At 46.6% G+C, this 18,909-nt stretch overlaps 1 protein-coding gene across 2 annotated transcripts in view; it reads left to right on the plus strand.

Annotated features, from left to right (window-relative positions):
• The window catches only part of FKBP6 (FKBP prolyl isomerase family member 6 (inactive)), a 209,775-nt gene that overhangs the window by 148,787 nt on the left and 42,079 nt on the right, over positions 1-18,909 (plus strand). The window contains exon 7 of one of the 2 annotated variants that reach the window (XM_085646937.1): positions 12,137-12,246. The exons of the other annotated variant lie outside the window; for it this stretch is intronic. Within the exon in view, the coding sequence (XP_085503063.1) occupies positions 12,137-12,246 (110 nt within the window). The remainder of the gene's footprint in view (positions 1-12,136; positions 12,247-18,909) is intronic. 2 annotated transcript variants of the gene reach the window in all.

Below are 18,909 nucleotides of genomic sequence, written 5' to 3' on the forward strand. Positions count from 1 at the left end.
GCTGAGCTTTGTGGAGGAGTGGGCCATATTAAGTCTCCCTTGGAATGTATGGAGGGACATACCATATGGTGCATCGTGAATGTCTGAGTGCAGAATGTCAGCAGGGTCAGAGTACGTGTTGAGTCTATACATATATGTATGTATTCTATATTAGGTTAGTTCTGTCCATGGGATCTCTTCATTGAGACCCCTTTCTTGTGTGGACAAACGAAAAATCCATCTCTGTTCAGTTTCGAATAGTTTTTTACTGGACCATGAGGGATTGCTTTCAATCACAGTCCAGTGTAGTTCATTGGGTCTGTGTTGATGCACAAGGTAGTGTGTACTCATTTTTGTGGTCGACTTTCCACACCGTATATTGCCTCATCAACACACAGACATGCATTGTCATGCATATGATGCATTCCTCATAGTGTCTCAACTGAAGCGCTGCCTAACTGTTGAGTGTGTGGCAGCTTGCAGCGTGCCACCGCCTGTGGCCTACTCCCCAGGCTTGGTGTGCTCGCCACTATGGGTTGCTGGCAGGTTCACTGCTGCTACAGTGTATATTTCTTATGAGATTCCTGAGGCGCACGCGGTTCTGAGTCAGACAGCCTGCTGCCTGAAGTCACGAGGTAGTTCGCAGTGAGACAGCCAGGTCCTGTTAGGTTGTAAGTGGCCATGGCACAGCGGAGGGACGTCACGTCCTGCTGCCAGAGCGGGGTGTTTGTGAGCGGCTGGCTACTGGTCTGCGGTCATGCAATCATGGCGTTTGGCTCGCATCGCTGCCTCAAGCTTTTACCGGCCTGGCCGAGCCACCCGCGCTGATGGCCGCAGGTGGAGTATTCAGGTGAGTTTTGGAGGCCTCATCTGCAGTGAAGTTCTCATTTCTGGAGTCCTCTGGTGTTGGGTTTTGCTGTTTGGCCTCATTGGCAGATACTGAGGCCAGACATGGAGTACTGCGTCCTCATAGGGATGCTTCATAGAAGGAAGCTTACTCCAGTATTGGAACTTTCATACATTCCCATTGCTTGTATCATTCACTATCGTCGAGATGGGAGTCCCCGGTATACATAAAATAGCCATAGAAATAAGTACAAAAAAAGAATTGGGCCTAGGCCCCCTCTACTTTTGTAGCATATCCACCTCTTTTTGCAAAAGAGACCAAACGAAAAGAACAGCCAATCAGAATAACCTCACCCCATAGAACCTTCCTGAGAGAGCCTCAGAGCCTCAGATTTTCTACCGCACATTGTGCAAGGGAGTCTCCACTGAGCTCTGCTCAGTTTTTTCCTATGTACCTTTATCTTGAACCTGTTGTTTCTCTACAATCTACACTACGTGGGCAACATGTCAGACAAGGAGAAGCAGGCTCTCTTCAAGGCTTGTGCCACCTGCTCCAAGATGAGACTTTATGTGGAAGACAAACATAAAAACTGTATTTATTGTTTGTATACTGACAATAAGGTGGCTGACTGCAAAATCTGTCTTACCTTCTCCAAGAAGACCTTGCGGGACCGTGAGGGACGTCTGTTAACTTGTCTCCAGAGGCTTAAGTCAAGAAAGGATCCTGTCTCCAGTAACCGTGAGGACGCTTCCTCTGCAACTTCATCCAGGAGGTCTCTGAAAAGGGGTAGGTCTTCTCCTTCTACTTCTCCAGACCTCCCTTCCAAAGCCTTACAAAAGACCTCTCATAGGTCTTGTGAGAAGTTGGCCTGATGTATGATGTCACTAGTTCTAGTGTACACCTTATATCAGTCCAAATACCCTTATGGTGATTGGTTATAAAGTCAACCTTATAGACCAGCTATCCTAGTGGTAGCATGGACAAGAGCAGTCTTAGGCTAAACTCTGAATGGCATGTGAAGCCAGCTGTGATACCATATATAATCCCTTGAATACCAAATGAAAGGACACCACAACAGATATATATATATAAAATGAAGTGTATTTATTCTAGACAAACCCTCAGCACTCTTTATGAGATTAGAGGTAAGTACAACACAGTCTTATTTATGCATACATTAAGTCACACAGGTAAGTAATACAGTTAGGCCCTAGGGGCCACGCAAACCATATACTAAGTAAGTGGTATAAGGACCACTGTCACGGAAATAGGATAGGCCTAGGCCTAGGGAATCGCTGGGGCTACACTATACTACCAAAGGTTAGGAAGTGGGAGGCCCACGGGATTCAGGTGCAGAGTGGAAACACTCACGCGTAATGCGTATAATTGATAGAAATAGTACAGTTTTGAATTAGATAGATTTAGGACACTTCCGGAGTAACTAGGAAGTCGAGACTGGAAAACTAAACACTAGGATAGTCACTATCCTGATGAGCACCGGAGTACCCAAGTTACCTAGCCCACAGGCTGCGGGTGCATAGGGGTGAAGTTGCGTCGGGTTTCGTCGTCGACTCCTATGGATGCCTGAAGAAAGATGCTGACAGGCAGTCAGTGAAGAGTGTCCGGTGGATCCCAAGGCTGGGATCAGGAAGAAAGGATACCTGCAAGCAGAAGGGACAGAGTCAAGGTCACTAGCCAGTGACCACGTGGAACCAGGAAGGAACCAGGCGATGTCGTGAAGATTGCAGGTGAAGGTGAAGCTTGTCGCTGCAGCCACGAGGACCAGGGAACGTCGAGGACGACCAGGACCAGGAGGCGAGCTGTCCCACGAAGTCTCTTGCTGTCGGCGGCGTCGAAGTTGGACTAGGACTCACCAAGCCTTGGCAAGCGGAACCCACGAAGAACGGAGGACTTGCTTCTGGTGCAGACCAGGAAGGTCTGGGGTGCTTCTTTTTTGCAGAGAAGCGGGAGCCAGTCTGGAGGAGCCAAACCAGCGCTGAAGATTTCAGGGTGCGTCGTCTCAAAGGCCACTAGCCAGCGGGCAAGCAACCGGACAGACGCGGCAAGCAGGAAAATGCAGAAGGGCCCCACGCAGGACTCGTGGAGTGTGGGGGGCTGATCTTCGGTGCAGATGGTGCTTGGGGTTGGAGCTTCTCAATCCCCGGTGCACAACTTCGAGGGTGCCTCAGAAGCTGCGCTTGAAGATACTAGCCACTTTTCCCAGGTAGCCGGTCCCACGTCTCTCGTCGCCTCCACGGATCTCAGCTCGGCTGTGGATGTGGATCAGGGTCGGAGAAGTCTGGAAGTCAAGGCTCTGGTCGGGCTCTGCAGTCGGTCCCTCGTAGAACTGGCGCAAAGCAAAGGGTAGTTTCTTGATGGTGCCTGTTTGCACAGGGTAGCCACTCCTTGGCCACAAGGGAGATTCTTCAGTCTTCTTCTTTCGTCGAATGTCGAAGGTCCAGAGTTTCTGTTCAAGTTGCAGGTTCAGGATAATCTAAAGTCTTGAGGCCCAACTCCCACTCTTATACTAATCTGGGGGGCTGGGATACCTGCTAGGTCACTCCTTATGGGTGGGACCTGGGATGGGGGTGGTTACACCCCCTTCCCTTTGTCCAGTTTCGCGCCAGGACTGGGGCTGGAGTGCCCCAGCACCGGTTTGAACTGGACTAGGCACGGGACACCTTGTGTGCCCCAGGCCTGTCTCATTCTATTCATCCCTCCCTGCCCCAATACACTACGGCCTGTCTGGGGTGGTGCTAGCACCTCCCAAGGCAGGAAACCTATTGTCCAAGCCTCCCTTGCCGGGATCACTCCCAGCAGCAGGAGGTCAGACTCGTGTCTGTGGCAGCAGCATCCATTTTGTGATGCTGGGGCTCTGGTTAACTTTAACCGGGTAAGTAGGTTACAACATGTCTTCTCCCTCTAGAAGGGAGGGATAATATCCTCATCCCCAGAAATGGGATGGGGGTATTATTCCAAAGTGTTAGACACCTTACACAACATGTTTTGATAAAGCCAAACCATAGTTACCATAACCTTTTAAGATTATAAGGCACTTTAAGAGTATATGGTAGGCTATATCATAGAACAGCTATAAGGACATGGTTCCGAAAGCTGCAGACAGGCTCAGCTCATGCTAGAGCACCATCTCACATGTTACCAAGCACTCTGCCTCCAAGATTGTTAAGGCCAGCCATAGGAGTGACTGATAGGTACACATGTGTCTATACATAAGGTAGGTATAGGAATACTACACCTAAGCAAGGGGTGATTACACGACCTTGCCCCAGCTGAGTGATCAGCCAGTTGTGTCATAATGGAAGGCCAGGCCAGGGGTGGCATAATACATGCTGCAGCCCCTGGTAGGCCTAGGGTACACCTATGCCCTGGGTACCTAAGGTACACTGTACAGGGGCCAATAAGGTGATCCTATCCAATTGGGTTACGCACCTAAAGTACATAGTATTAATTTAGAGAGAGAACAGCAGGGCTGTGGGTCTGATTAGCAGGCCCACAGCCACATCTAAGTCGAAAACCAGTAAAGCAATAGCAAAAAGTGGGGGTGAACATAGAAAGCAGACCCTACTCTCCTACAGGTCTGAAAGGCGTAGTCCCATCAAATCTCCTCACCCCGGTTTAAAGGAGAGGGAAGGACTTGTCTCAGGAGTGGCACTGGAAAAGAAGGCGAGCTATGTGCCTTCTTCTTTTCCACCTCTTAAAAAAACGAAAACTTTAAAAAAAAACAGCTTCTGTCCCATCTGATGGTATAGCTGAGAAAAAAGTTCACTCGTCGACTACGACAACATCTATTCCGTCGACAACTTCCAAGACTTTGCCAGCGTCTTCTTTGGCTCCGTCGACGGGCTCGTCGACAAGAGTTTCCTCGTCTCCACCAGGGATGACAAGATCGGCATCGACGGCTTCGACGACGATGCCAGGCGCGGATGCGCTGTTCACTCTGTCGTCGACGTCCACACTGACGACGACCACGAGAATGACGACGGTGATGGTGTCGACGGCTTCGAGCATGATTATGACGACGGTCTCGACGACGGTCCCATCTACTGTTTCCCTCGCTCCGTCGACGACTCAAACATCGTCATCGACGGACCTCGTCGATTATACACAATGTGGCAATTTCAATTCGGAAACGCCGCATCACACCAGAGATTTCTCCTCCCAGGAAGGTGACACCTGTGCCTCCTGCTCTCCTTCCAAAGATGAGGTTTCTGTGGACGACGACGGACCTTACGGTGCTGGTGTTAGCCCATCACAGCTGCATGTTAAATACCAGGACTCTGACTCGGAAGAGTACTACATGGATCAGCAATAATATGAGCCCCACTTAAGGTCTAAGGACGATTATCAGCAGGAGATGGGTTGTATGCCATCCTCCCTCATCACAGACTACAATTCATGCTATTGGATTACATTCAGAGATTTCCTACACCATTTCCTGCCCAGGATACAGTGCAAGTGCCAGCTACTTCACTTGCTCATCCTGTCACACCTCAACTTCCACCACAAACTTCATTGCCGGAGTTACCTGAACCGCAGCCAGTAGTTACTGTCCAGGATGATACATCGGACGATGACCAGGGGACAACAACTGTTCCGGATCCCGACAGGTAATGGGATGATTACATCATTCCGGATCCCGCCTCTCCTGTTCCTGAACCAGCGGATTACCCCCTGCAGATATTGGGGGTTTCCATAATCTAATGGAAAGAGCATCGAAACGTTTCGACCTGCCCATACCAACAGTGCAGTCCGAATGTTTCTTGTACGACTTTAAGGAACCATACCGAAAGTCAGTCCGATCCATCCCAATAGTGGGTCAAGTCTGGGATGAAGGGCTCAAGGTGATGAAGACGCCTGCCACAGTAATACCTGTTATCCCTCGGCTAGAGAAGAAATATAAGGCTCCAGAGGATAGCCCAGCTTGTCTAGTCAGCCAACCTAAGCCGGATTCAGTAATTTTTCAAGCGGCCCAAAGAAAATCTAAAAATCCGGCGGCCCCTCTCACTACACCTCTGGACAAAGAGGGCAGGCGGTTGGATAATGTCGGAAAGAGGTTCTCTTCTATGTCTAGCCTCCTTGTTAGAGCAGCCAACACCTTAGCAATTCTTGAACGGTATGATCCCCAGAAGTGATGTGATCTGTCCCCTTATCTGGACCAGTTGCCGGACGATTCTAAGGTGGAAGCTAAGAAAATCCTCCAAGGGGGAGAGAGAACATCTTCTGAAATAATAGACTACGTAATGGATATTGCCACAACAGCTTTCCGTTCCCTAGCAAGGCTGGCTTCGTGCTACTTGGTTTCGGCCTGAAGTCCAAAATAAGATCTTGGACCTTCCCTTTGAATGCAAGGCGCTCTTTGGGAAGCACATTGATGATGCGCTGCAGGATATAAAGAAGGATACGGAAACTGTAAAATGCCTCGGGACTTTACAATACCGCAAGGTCCCCTTCCGTGGAGCATGGGGTAGAGGCCTCCCCTCCTACAGAGGCGGATATCAACAACAACGTTATTCCTCCTACTCGCAGCCCTCCCAATCATACCGGCCGCAATATACTCAACGGCAAGGCCAATCTTCTTCTTTGTCTCGTCCATCATCTAGAGGATGACAGGGCGCCAGCGGAGGGATTCCTCTAAGCGTCAGTAGTGTCTTGTTGGCTCTTCCTACTGTTCCTTTTTTCCCCTGTAACACCAGTGGGGGGCAGGATATCCCACTGCTTCAGAAGTTGGCAACTAATAACATCAGATCGATGGGTTCTGAATATAGTTCATTCGGGCCATACTCTGGAATTTCAACATCAACCACCATCCAAGCCCCCTCGCGCCACCGAGTCCAGACATCTTCATCTTCTACGGCTAGAAGCGCACCAACTACTCCTCAAAGCAGCGATAGAACCGGTCCCTCGATCTCAACGGGTAGAAGGATTCTACTCCTGGTTATTTCTAGTTCAACACACTGTAGAAAAATGGTGCCCTATTTTAGATCTGAGGGAGCTAAACACCTATCTCATCAAGCTCTCGTTTCGGATGGTCTCCTTACAGGACATTTTGCGGCTCCTCAAACCGGGAGACTACATGGCCACTCTGGACCTCGAGGACGCATACTTTCATGGGCGAACGACCATCCCAACGCATGCGTCACATCGCATGCATTTACGTTGCATGCCGTCACAAAGCACACGACGTTACCACTCATGCATTCAATACGCACGACGTTACATCGCGGGCGCCATTACATCGAGGGCGCTTTTAGAACGCAGGCGCCGGGACACGGACGGCGGGCAGACAAAGCTGGAACCACGACGAGAGACAGGTAAAGACGACGCTGTACTCGTAATATTTTAGGGTTTAGGGTTGTTATGGGGAGAGTAGTGGAGGGGAGGGTTTTAGGCTTTAGGGATTAGGGTTAAAAGTAGTATATGGTAGTGTTTTAGGCTTTAGGGTTAGGGCTTAGGGTTAAGAGTCGAATATGGTTTTGTTTTAGGCTTTAGGGTTAGGGCTTATGGTTAAGTGTCCGATATGTTAGTGTTTTAGGCTGAGGGTTTAGGGCTTAGGGTTAATAGTAGTATATGGTAGTGTTTTAAGCTTTAGTGTTAGGAGTCGTATATGGTAATGTTTTAGGCTTTAGGGTTAGGGCTTAGGGCTAGGAGTCGTATATTGTAGTGTTTTAGACTTCTTAGAGTTAATGTTAGTGTATGGTACTGTTTTGCCTTTACTGTTTACGTCTTAGGGTTGAGGGAAGTGTCAGGGCGTTGTACTGTGTTTGGGGGGCCGTTAGGGAGTATTTTGCGGTGTGATAGAATGCGTGGTCTTTGTGTGCGTTGTGAAGGTCTTTTGCTTGCATGTGAGGGCGCAGTGTGATGTAATGGTTTGCGTGGTGAATGCATGCGATGCAACGGTGCATGCGATGTGAGGAATGCGATGTAATGGTGTGCGTTGAGTTTGCGTTGCATCGTCATATATCCCTTTCATGTCCCCATCCACCCTGCCCACAGGAAGTTCTTACGCTTTACAGTAGCCAAGAGCCACTTTCAATTCAAGGTTCTGCCTTTCGGACTCCGATCCGCTCCACGGATTTTCACAAAAATACTAGCCCCTGTGGCGGGGTTTCTCAGGAAGCAGAAGCTCCAGGTCTTCCCTTACCTGGACGACTGGTTGCTAAAAGCTCAGTCTCTTCACGCAGCAGAGAAAGCTGTCAGAACCTGCACACAGCTCTTCAGTCAATTGGGGCTTCAGCTCAACACAGAAAAGTCAGTCCTGTGCTCGTCCAAATCGGCCCGGTTCTTGGGGGCCATTCTGGACACATCTTGCTGCAAAGCATTCCCTTCAAAGGAAAGACAGACAAAGCTGATAACCTCAGCTCGTCGGTTGCATCGAAGAGGGTCACTTTCAGTTTGCCTCTACAAGTCCCTCCTCGGGTCAATCTCATCCTGCATTCCTCTAATTCCCCATTGCAGGTTACGAATGCGCCCTCTCCAGGAACAACTGGATTTGCAGTGGTGCCAGTCAGACGGCTCTTTCGAGGACAAGATCCTAATCACTCAGCCTATGAGAGAGGCGGCAGCATGGTGGACAAACAAGGACAACATCTCCCAGGGTCTCCCCTTCAGGATCACCCCGGCTCCTCTAATAATTACAACAGAAGCGGCCGCTGGCTGCCCCAACATAGTCTACTTCACATCAATCTGTTGGAGCTCAGGGCAAATCGTCTCGCCTTGCAGGCCATCCTTCCGCGGATTCAACAGTCATCCGTCCTGGTCCAAACAGACAACACGACGGTCATGCACTACGTAAACAAGCAGGGAGGTGCAAGGTCTCGACGATTATCGAAAGAGGCTCAGGCGATTTGGGAATGGGCAATCCAACAGGAGATATCGCTCTCAGCGGAGCATCTTCCAGGTGTCCTCAACAAGACAGCGGACACGCTCAGTCACCTAAAATCTGTAAGCCACGAGTGGGAGTTGGACCACGCCACTCTGGAGGAGATTTTCCGACTCTGGGGCACTCTGCCCATAGATCACTTTGCCACTCCAGAGAACAAAAAATGCCGACTCTATGCAAGCAGGCATCACCATCTGGGATCATTAGGGAATGCACTTTCGATGGCTTGGTCAGGCGCCTTTGTTTACGCTTTTCCTCCGATCTCGCTGATTCCCAGACTTCTCCAGAAGCTCAAGGCAGAGCCCACAAAATGATTCTGGTGGCCCGCCAGTTTTTGTTTATGGAGCTGCTTCTACTCTCCCTGGACCATCCAGTTCATCTGCAGCCGATTCCTTCCCTGCTGAAGATGTCACAGGGCCAAGTGGTACACCCAGATCCGAGATCTCTTCAGTTATCAGCGTGGCTCCTGAGTACCAAGACTTTCTAGATCTAACTATCTCGTCAGAATGTAGAGAGGTACTTGCTCAGGCTCGAGCCCCAAGTACAAATAAGACATCTCGCTTGAAATGGAAACATTTCTGCCTTTGGTGCTGACAAGAAAACATTCATCCCTACTCTTCTACACCTCATCAAATTTTGCCGTACATTCTGGCATTGGCAAAATCAGGTCTAGCTCATTCTTCCATCAAAGTACACCTTGCGGCCATTTCTAGATTCAGACGGACTTCCTCTGGACCTTCCCTCTGGTCAGCAAGGATGGCGAAACAATTTCTTAAAGACTTTTTAGGATTTTCCCTCCAGTTAAACCTCCACTGCCTTTGTGGCAGCTTAACTTGATTCTTACTCAGCTCATGAGGCAGCCTTTTGAACCGATTCATAGGGCGGACCTTAAATTCCTCTCATGGAAGGTGGCCCTCCTTCTCACTTTAACATCTGCCAGAAGAGTGGGTGAACTGCACGCTCTCACTATTCAGGAACCTTTCCTGCAGTTTAAGAAAGAGACTTTGATACTGAGAACTAATGCTAAATTTATTCCAAAGGTACCTTCAAACTTTCACTTGAATGAACCAGTTATTCTTAAGTCCTTTTTTCCTCGGCCTACTACTCCAGCGGAGAGGGCACTCCATTCTCTGGACCTTCAAAGATGTCTGAAGTTCTATCTAGAGCGTACCAAAGACTTCAGAAGGTCAACACAGCTCTTTGTGGTCTTCAGTGCTCCTCACAAAGGTTTTCCTGTTTCAAAGCAAAGAATTGCTTGTTGGATTGCCAGAGCAATAAAATACTGTCACCAAGCAGCTGGCAAGCCCCTGGAGGGGCGGGTCCGGGCGCACTCTACGAGAGCTATGTCTTCTTCAGCGGCTCTCTTTGCCAGAGTTGCTATCAGGGACATTTGCAGGGCAGCGACCTGGAGCAGTGACCATACCTTCACAAGGCATTACTGCTTGGATTCCTCAACGTGTAGTTATGCTGCAGTGGGACAGGCAGTCCTGAGGAACCTCTTTCAATGAGTAGTGAGCTTTCCCTTCTAACCCTCCTGCCATTCGTTTTTGTACGCTCTTCACACATTTTGCAAGTCTAAATGCTTTTGCTGTTTCTTCTCTGATGATTGATTACTGTTCTATTGCTCATTGACTATGTGGGATTAATATATGTACTGAACATGATGCGCCTTGCAATGTTTTATAAGACTGTATTGCTTCACAAAATGTGCGTTCTTACTGCTAGCTATTCTGATACAAGCAATGGGAATCTATGAAAGTTCCAATACTGGAGTAAGAAAACAAGTTACTTGCCTGTAACTTTGGTTCTCCACTTTGGTAACTTTCATAGATTCCCATGCACCCACCCTCCTCCCCTGGGAAAGCTCAGCCTTCAGCATCCTCTGTGGTACTATTACACAAGGGGCTACGAAAATCTGAGGCTCTGATGCTCTCTCAGGAAGGTTCTATTGGGTGAGGCTATTCTGATTGGCTGTTAGTTTTGTTTGGTCTCTTTTGCAAAAAGAAGTGGATATGCTACAAAACTAGAAGGGGCCTAGGCCTAATTCTTTTTTTGTACTTATTTCTATGGCTATTTTATGTATACTGGGGACTCCCATCTCGACCACAGGGAATGATACAAGCAATTGGAACCAATGAAAGTTACCAATACTGGAGAACCAAAGTTACAGGTAAGTAAGTTGTTTTCTTCTGATCACATGGTAGCACTACCTGGCATACGGTGTTTGTACCTCGTCATATAAGGTAATACTTGATGCATATGAAGGGGTGGGGGGTACCTGGCTACTGTTGGCTAGGTCTTTACTGCAGTGGACCTGTATATTACAAAATGTAAAAACGAATAAGACAAAACTATATGTAGTATAAACAATTTGCAACAGGTCTTTTAGAATTTGCACAATGGAAGTGCGAACAGTTTCTCACACAAAGAGACATTTTCAAATTGGCTGAAACATCTGAACGTGGAAGTAGCAATAAAACTGTATAAAAGGAACTTTGATTCCAGGCGGGTTTCTAGGAATGCATCATGTTTCGAGCTTTTTGGGGGATGTGTCCGCAGCCCTCCTCAGCCAGAGTCTTCTTCCCAGGCTTTCTCGGCGCACCCATCGAGCTCTTGAGCACGCCCAGTTTAAAGGCCGTTTAGTACAGGTTTTCTGGCTTTTCTGCAATAGGCAAATGCTCGACTGTGTAGGTTTTCCGTGTTCTCTTAATTGAGCACTGATTGCGCCCGTGGCGAGCAGCCCCCCTGTAATCAAACATCCTGGCATTGCAATGCAGAACGTGGAGCTTGGGGGGCATTCTGCAGTCTGCACCTTCCAATCATGTGGCCTGTGGAGGAGGGGGCGCTAAAGGGGGACATGGATAGAGTGGTTAGAGCCTTTCTATTTCTGGTGCTTTGCAGCAGTTGTAATATCTTCTTGGAGTTTCTTGTTGATCAAATGGGTTTAATTTCAGAACTGTATGTTTCCTCTCTTCATTGCTTGATTTTGCGCATGAGAAACTGTCACTCATAGTCGTTGAAATGTCACTCATTACACTGAATTTAGGAAAATGTCACACATAGCAATCTGAAACCTTGGCAGCTATGTACCTCTCCATAAGCAATTTTTATTTCTTCCCTCTCCAAGCTTCAGTGTTTACACCCGTTTATCACGGTTTTCAGTCTGGCTAAATAAGCAGAATGCCCTATCCTCTTTGGTTGCATTATTCAAACTGTCCTTAAAAAAAAAAATGCAAAGCCTGAATTCAGAGCATAACATTGGACTTAAGTCTTTACTGCAGAGGGGTGTTATGTCGTGGATGTGTACCTTTAGAAGAAGCCAGCACTGAAGAGCCTTTTGTTCTAGATAAGTAACATTAGCTGTCTTCTCCCCACTATTTTTAAATGTATTTCCATTCTCTCATTTTCAGGCCTGCTTAGCTTTGACAGAATATAAGCGAGCTCGGGATTTCTTAGTTGGGGCTCAACGACGGGAACCCTTCAACCAGGATATAAATAAAGAACTAAAAAAGTTAGACAGGTATGTGTGTGATGTTTAACCTTATAACACTGCTGTTCCAATTGCTCCAAATTTAACTGCATCCAAAATGCATGATGTAGACTTCTCTTAAAGGGCATCATCACTCTTTCATGACTTTTTTGCATTGCAAGATTGCAGGTAGCATGACCTCCTCCTTCACTCCCATGGAACAAATCATCTCTGTTTCAATGTTATGGTTATGTTTTCTACTACTTAACAGCCATGCCTGAACCAATTTGTGGCTGCATTCAATTGTGCCCACTGGTATGTCAGTAGAGTAGCCTGTCAATCCAGGCATTGTTATGATAACCGTCTTACACCAAAGGCGCCGTCTTTGTCGTGCACATAAAATGCTACTCAAACTCTTTCACTCTAATACTGTTTACCTCCTTTATCTCCTGCTACCCACTTTCCTGCTGTCTCACTTTCAGTTCCCTAAAGCCCAACAGACTCTTTAGGTGGCACCCAAGCTTTCTTTGACCTATACCAAGTAAATGAAATCAGGCTGGCCTTAGCTCTGTATGCATAGTTCCGGATTACCAGATAGACAAAGTAGGCACCAGCCTATAGGCCCCACGCCTTTTAGGGGCCCGTGACAACGGAACAAAATATTTATTTGATCTTGAAAGAAAATTACAATCAAGCTTTCGTAAATAGTTTTCAATTAATTTTTGTTTAACATTAATAATTGTCAATATGTAGTTTTCTGTAATAAAATTAGTTTATTAAAATGTTGGTTGGTAAAATTAAAAACGCATTGGGAGATAATTTGCGAGGGGGGGTCCTAAAACTTCGACTGCCTATGGGCCTCCACAGGATTTAATCCAGCCTTTGTGTGTAAAAATAGTAGGTTTGCAGTACCCAGTTATTGGAGAAGTTTCTTGTTGTGTCCCAAAGGCCAAGGGAGTATTGCTTCTCTCTAAGGCTGACAGTGTTTCCTTTAGTAACTAGTGTCTGCAGGAGGATTTCCTGGCCTTAACTGGTATTCTCCCTCAGGCGGACTATATCTTGTGTTGGGACAGTGCTCCAAGGTGGCCAGTACATTGCTCTGAAACTTGTCAGTCCTACTGGAACTATAAAACAATGATACAATATGTGCAATACTGTTGCAAGATGGCTGCCTGCTAATACATTTAATTGTATTCTTTTATTACAAACCTATGCCTGCTTTGTTCAGCCGGGGTACATTTTGTTTTTATTAGTTGTTCTTTTTATTTATCCTGAATATCCTTGTTGGGCATGCAGGTGTTTTATTTATGCATGTGTAAGTGGTTGAATGCAAGATTCAGACAGACGGTAGCAGAATGGATGCATAAGTGCATGAATGATTGACTGAGTGCATATATATAAACTCACCAATCACTGAGGAGACAGTTTCAATTACAGGCCTGACCTATTGCCAAAGTATGTGGCGCAAGTAGCAGGCAATTCCAAAGAATCACAATACAATAAAATTGCTAAACAAGTTTAGAAACATATGGAAAACGTTAATGAGCTCAAAGACACCAAGCTCACACAATGGGTTGAGGAGGACTTGATTTATGAATTTTAGGAACGTTTTTTAGGGCAAAATGTGCCAAGATAAAGTAAAGCACCAATCAAAATTCGCTGTTTGTTGTAGACTGGGACCTACGAGTGATTTCAAGCCAACTGTGATCAAACAAATTCGGTCGGATAACCAACCAGGTCATCCTTGTCAAAAATGTTACTTTCTGACTAATTTTTATTTATATTCTACTATGGAAATCAAGTCTTTTTGAAGTCTGATGCGTAGTCTTTGCGCTCCTGCTGAAGCGATTGGTTTTGGTGCCAAAAGCTCTGTCAGGCAAACTTATATTTCGTAGCAGGCGAGGTTTCGTAGGTTGGATAGAAATGATGGATGGTAAAGAAGAAAATTAAGTCTTTTGGGACGGAAACGTCCCTTGCAATGGTGACGGACGCTCACCCCTGCCCTGAATGCCCCAGCTGCAATGTTATTTGGTTCCTTGATGCTGATGTTTGGTCAAGGGTGAACACAAACCATGCATATGTGCCATGACCTGGGCCTGTCTTACGGATTATGGTCTTGTTTGACCGGGAATGGTGCACAGAGCGCTGCCAATGTAGTGGTATAGGACTACTGCCCTTACCAAGCTATAAGTAGAATGAGCCCAGTGGTGGCAGCATACCATTTTTAGGTCAAAGCCTACTGGACAGTGCTGTTGTCTAGTTGCGAAAATACTTCTTGTGGTCATTTTGAAAGCTTTCCTGGAAATGCATTCTTCCCATTGCTTACCATTTGCTTTGTAACTCACATTTTCTGGCTTTCTATTTGGTGACTTTTTGTTTTAGCCTGCCCAGTATGTCTTTGTCCCTCCCGTGAAACATAGCCTCTTTAGTGTACTCTTCCATGAGTGCTCGCTTTCTGTAAACAGGCCTTTAAATTTTTTTTGTCTCTTTAATAGTAATATTTGCTGTGCATTCCAAGACATCAACGGTCAAATGTCAGCCTCTGTCCTCCTAGTGAGCTTGGTGTTTACTTTTCTATCTCTGACTTTTAATTGAGAGGATTTATGTGACAACCTTGCAGGGTATTGGGAAATAGAAAAAAAATTCTAGCACGCAATAAAATGTAAATGTCTGTAAATGAACTGGCAAATATTTCAGAATGTATCCGAATTGGGACAGCACAAATGAAGCCCAGTTTTTGTAATTCTGAAGTGTGGTGGAAGCAAATATTTTAATACAATCAAAACAAATCAGTAATAATAATAATTCCACATTTGTAAAGCGTGAACTTATCACCCCTAAGGGTATGCAGGCACTGAAGGCCATCAGGGAGATTAAGCGAGCTATTGCCCAGAGTCACACAATGCTGAGCTACCTCTGTGGATCGAACCGTGAGCCCCACACTACGGAGTCAGCAGATCTGCCTGCTGCGTCACACCTGCACTAGTTGATGCCATTTCCACATATTATCGTTTGTGCGCTGTATACTTTTAACAGTAAAACAATATGCCTGTGCAAATGTAATTGTAATTTCAATTGAAAATGTGAGTGTGCTACCACACCATGCACAGTCCATTCTGTGACACTCCGCTCTGACACTGCACTCTACAACAGTTTACTCCACTCTACGACATGACAGTCTACAACACAACACTCCACCGCATTCCACTCAACTCTAGTCCACTCTGCGCCGCTCTTGACTCTGCGCCGCTCTTGACTCTGCGCCGCTCTTGACTCTGCGCCGCTCTTGACTCTGCGACTCTGACACTCCACTCTAACTCCACGCTACTCTACTTTCTATGCCCCTCTACGTCACTCCGCACAATGACTCTACTCCACTCAAAAACACCATACTCTCCTCTACATCCCTCCACGACGCTCCAGACCATTACACTCCAGTCCATGACACTCCAGTCATTGACACTTCACAACCCTTTTCGTCACTCTAGTCTATGACACTCCACACCACTATCCTCTATGCCACCAACTTTTAGTGCACAGGACTTTTTTTGTTTTACCTATGTCACTGGAGTGGGGCCCTACCAGTTCACTCCTGTAAAGTTCCTTTGCTGTGTTAACTGCCCATTGGTCTATATAATTATAATATGTAGTACTATGCAATATGTGTTTGTGTGTCTATGCTGTAATGTTTGTGTGATACAGTACATTGAGGGCTAGGGGTTTCATGGTGGAAATCCTAGGCCTTGAAAAGGGATATGGAGGTGGCTTCCAAGACAAGTTTGAGGATTGCCTGCATTCTTGACAGCTTGATGGGATGCACTGACTGAAGAAAGGGCAAGCCAAGCTCTCCTGTGCACTTCAAAAGGGCTTTTTGATTCTGAAAAAGTCACTAGTTTCTGTGGCCTCGGCATATTGTCAGAGAGCTGATGGGTCTGACAAGTGAAGAACTGCAGATATAGGACCATGTGAGGAGGAGGAGAAGAGCACTTTGAGGGAGTAACATCAAGTTGGGATCTTGTCTAGTGAACCTCCATATTGAAGTGTAGATTTCACGGTCCAGATGGGACCTCTTGACTGTTTGGGCTGTGTGCTCATGTGCTGCTCAAGTCTGTGACCCCGTATTCTAGGTAGGGCCGGTGTGAAGATTAAGGACCATTTCCATGGTGCATTGCTGTGAAAACCGATGGCCTTACCTCTGTGCAGTGATGTGACAGGAAAGGTTTGTTACCCTTATTATGGCCCCTGTATGCTATGAGGGGGCCGCAGAGGGAGAAAATGAGCCTTTGCTCACAGGCGTGTGTAAAAGTGAAGCATATTAGTTGGTGAACCGTATAACCAGAGCATCAACTTACCATCGGAAACCAGAAGCCAGAATCAGGAGGGCTTATTGCGCAACTGAAGGAGTGCCATGGATTTCCAGTCGCCTTGCCTGCAGCGATAGGACTACTGCTTATTGCCTAACATCTGCTGACATCTGCGGACATCGACCGCCATGCTCCCAGGCCGTCTGTATTTCAATTACTGATGGAATGGGTAAGAGTGACAGCTGGGCCACAGAGCCCTCCTGGGAACTTCCCCTTACTATATCGCTAATGTGTTGAGGTATGTTGACTTTACAAGCCTTAAAAGAACTTCTAAGACTCCTACTGCTAGCAGAGCCTTGCCTGAATGTTGCATCACATAACCACAGTTTGTAGACCAGAATGGAATGGGTAAGAGTGACAGCTGGGCCACAGAGCCCTCCTGGGAACTTCCCCTTACTATATCGCTAATGTGTTGAGGTATGTTGACTTTACAAGCCTTAAAAGAACTTCTAACACTCCTACTGCTAGCAGAGCCTTGCCTGAATGTTGCATCACATAACCACAGTTTGTAGACCAGAAAGTGTAACTTGGGATATTGCTCGGATCACGCTAGAGTGCCAGCCTTATGGAGATTGTGTATATTTTTTGTAGTGTGCTGTATTTCACTTTGTGTTCATAAATTAATAAACATTTTCATAAAACGGATTTTTTAGCTGGACATTTCTCTATTGGGGTTGCTGAGCATATTTGGAATCTTGTGCCTGTGCTATCCTTCCACCTACCTCCCCCAACAAAGCCTTGGACTGCTTGACTTGTGCTACCACTGTGAGTCAAGTGCTGAAGGGATAGTACTTGGCTCAGTTACTCAGGACCAGTAGTAGGTTGGGCCCCGGGACATCAGAAGTAAAAGGCCTTAACTCCCATAGTTCAGCCCTGTGGTACCTACATGCCTTTCAGCCCTCTGAAAGGTGTTCTGACAGAGTCCTTTGAGCTAGTGCGTTCAGAGGTTCCTATCCATGGAATAGATTGATTGGTAGCTCAGTGGTGTTGAATAAAGTGTTAATATGGAAAAAGTCGATGCTGATATGAAAAATGGTACATTCATTTATTTGCATCTTTATTAACGAATTTGCCCGTTTTGAACTCCACATCAACCCCGACTCGCAAATATGTGTTCAGGCAAGCACTGATGCCTAGACTCGAGGTTCTCTTCCAGGGGATCCTCATCAATAGTCATAAGCATTAGAATATTCCCGCCCATGCGTGGGACTCCGGAAACACTATATTATATGTGCCCCACATATATATATCCATTTATATATACATACATATATATATATAAAAATAAGCAATTGCAGCCTATTAAACACCAGAGCTGAATCATGCTGTAAGGAATTTCCACCATACATGAGAAACATGCATTAGAAACAGGAGAAACAACAACAAAAATGTGTTTAGAAACTGTTTTAATGCTCAGCAAACAGTAGAAATTCTCATAAATCACTGAAAACATAGGAAGCTCCCAGGCTGCATTGCAAATACCCAGTCTAAAAAGACTGAAAAGCTAACCTGTAGCTGCATAGCAATAATCTGACACTGTGCCTTTAAGGCACTCCTGACACCCAGCTTCCCATCATGCCTCAGGCGTGACAGTTAGGTCAGTTGTTCTTTCCGGCTCCTTCAGGAAGGATCCTGGCAACACAGCTCCACTCTTTTCTGCTTTTTGTCAGAAAATCTTTCACTTTTCACAACTTTTATTCCTTACTTCGACGTTTTTCATCTTTTGAAGTAAGAAGCTGTCTTTTCTGACAGGTTTGGGCATTTTTTAACAACTTAAAATGCTATCTCTTTTTGACTCTTGCCCTTCTTGTGGTAAAAAGAAGGCCAAAACAGATTCTCATGAGGTCTGTATCCTTTGTCTACCTGAGGATCATGATCCTAAGACCTGCCCTCACTGCCAGAGCCTGTCCAGAAGAACCTTAAAGGACAGGGAAAGAATTTGCCTGTATGGCCTGGCAGATAAATAATCTAGAGGAAGATCTCCGGTAAGGAAGGGCTCCAAGAGGTCTAGAATGCCTTCCAGAAGCAAGTCCTCGCGTCCTTCTGCTTCAGCGTCGGGCCATTTATCCAAGAAAAGACCTTCGACAACGGGCTCGCCGTCGAGAAGGTACGTCGTCGACGTCGAAGATTCGTGATACTCCGCCGTCGTTAACCCGGCGACGATCGGCGTCGAGGAGCAGAGACCCTCCGCCGTCGTCAACCCGGCGACGATCGGCGTCGAGGAGCAGAGACCCTCCGCTGTCGTCAACTCGGCGACGATCGGCGTCGAGGAGCGAAGACCCCCCGCCGTCGTCGTCTCGAAGTTCGGCGTCGAGGGCAGGCTCACTTCTGTCATCGCAGTACCATCAGC

Source organism: Triturus cristatus, chromosome 3_2 (genome assembly GCF_964204655.1).
Source record: "Triturus cristatus chromosome 3_2, aTriCri1.1, whole genome shotgun sequence".
Lineage (NCBI taxonomy): Eukaryota > Metazoa > Chordata > Amphibia > Caudata > Salamandridae > Triturus > Triturus cristatus.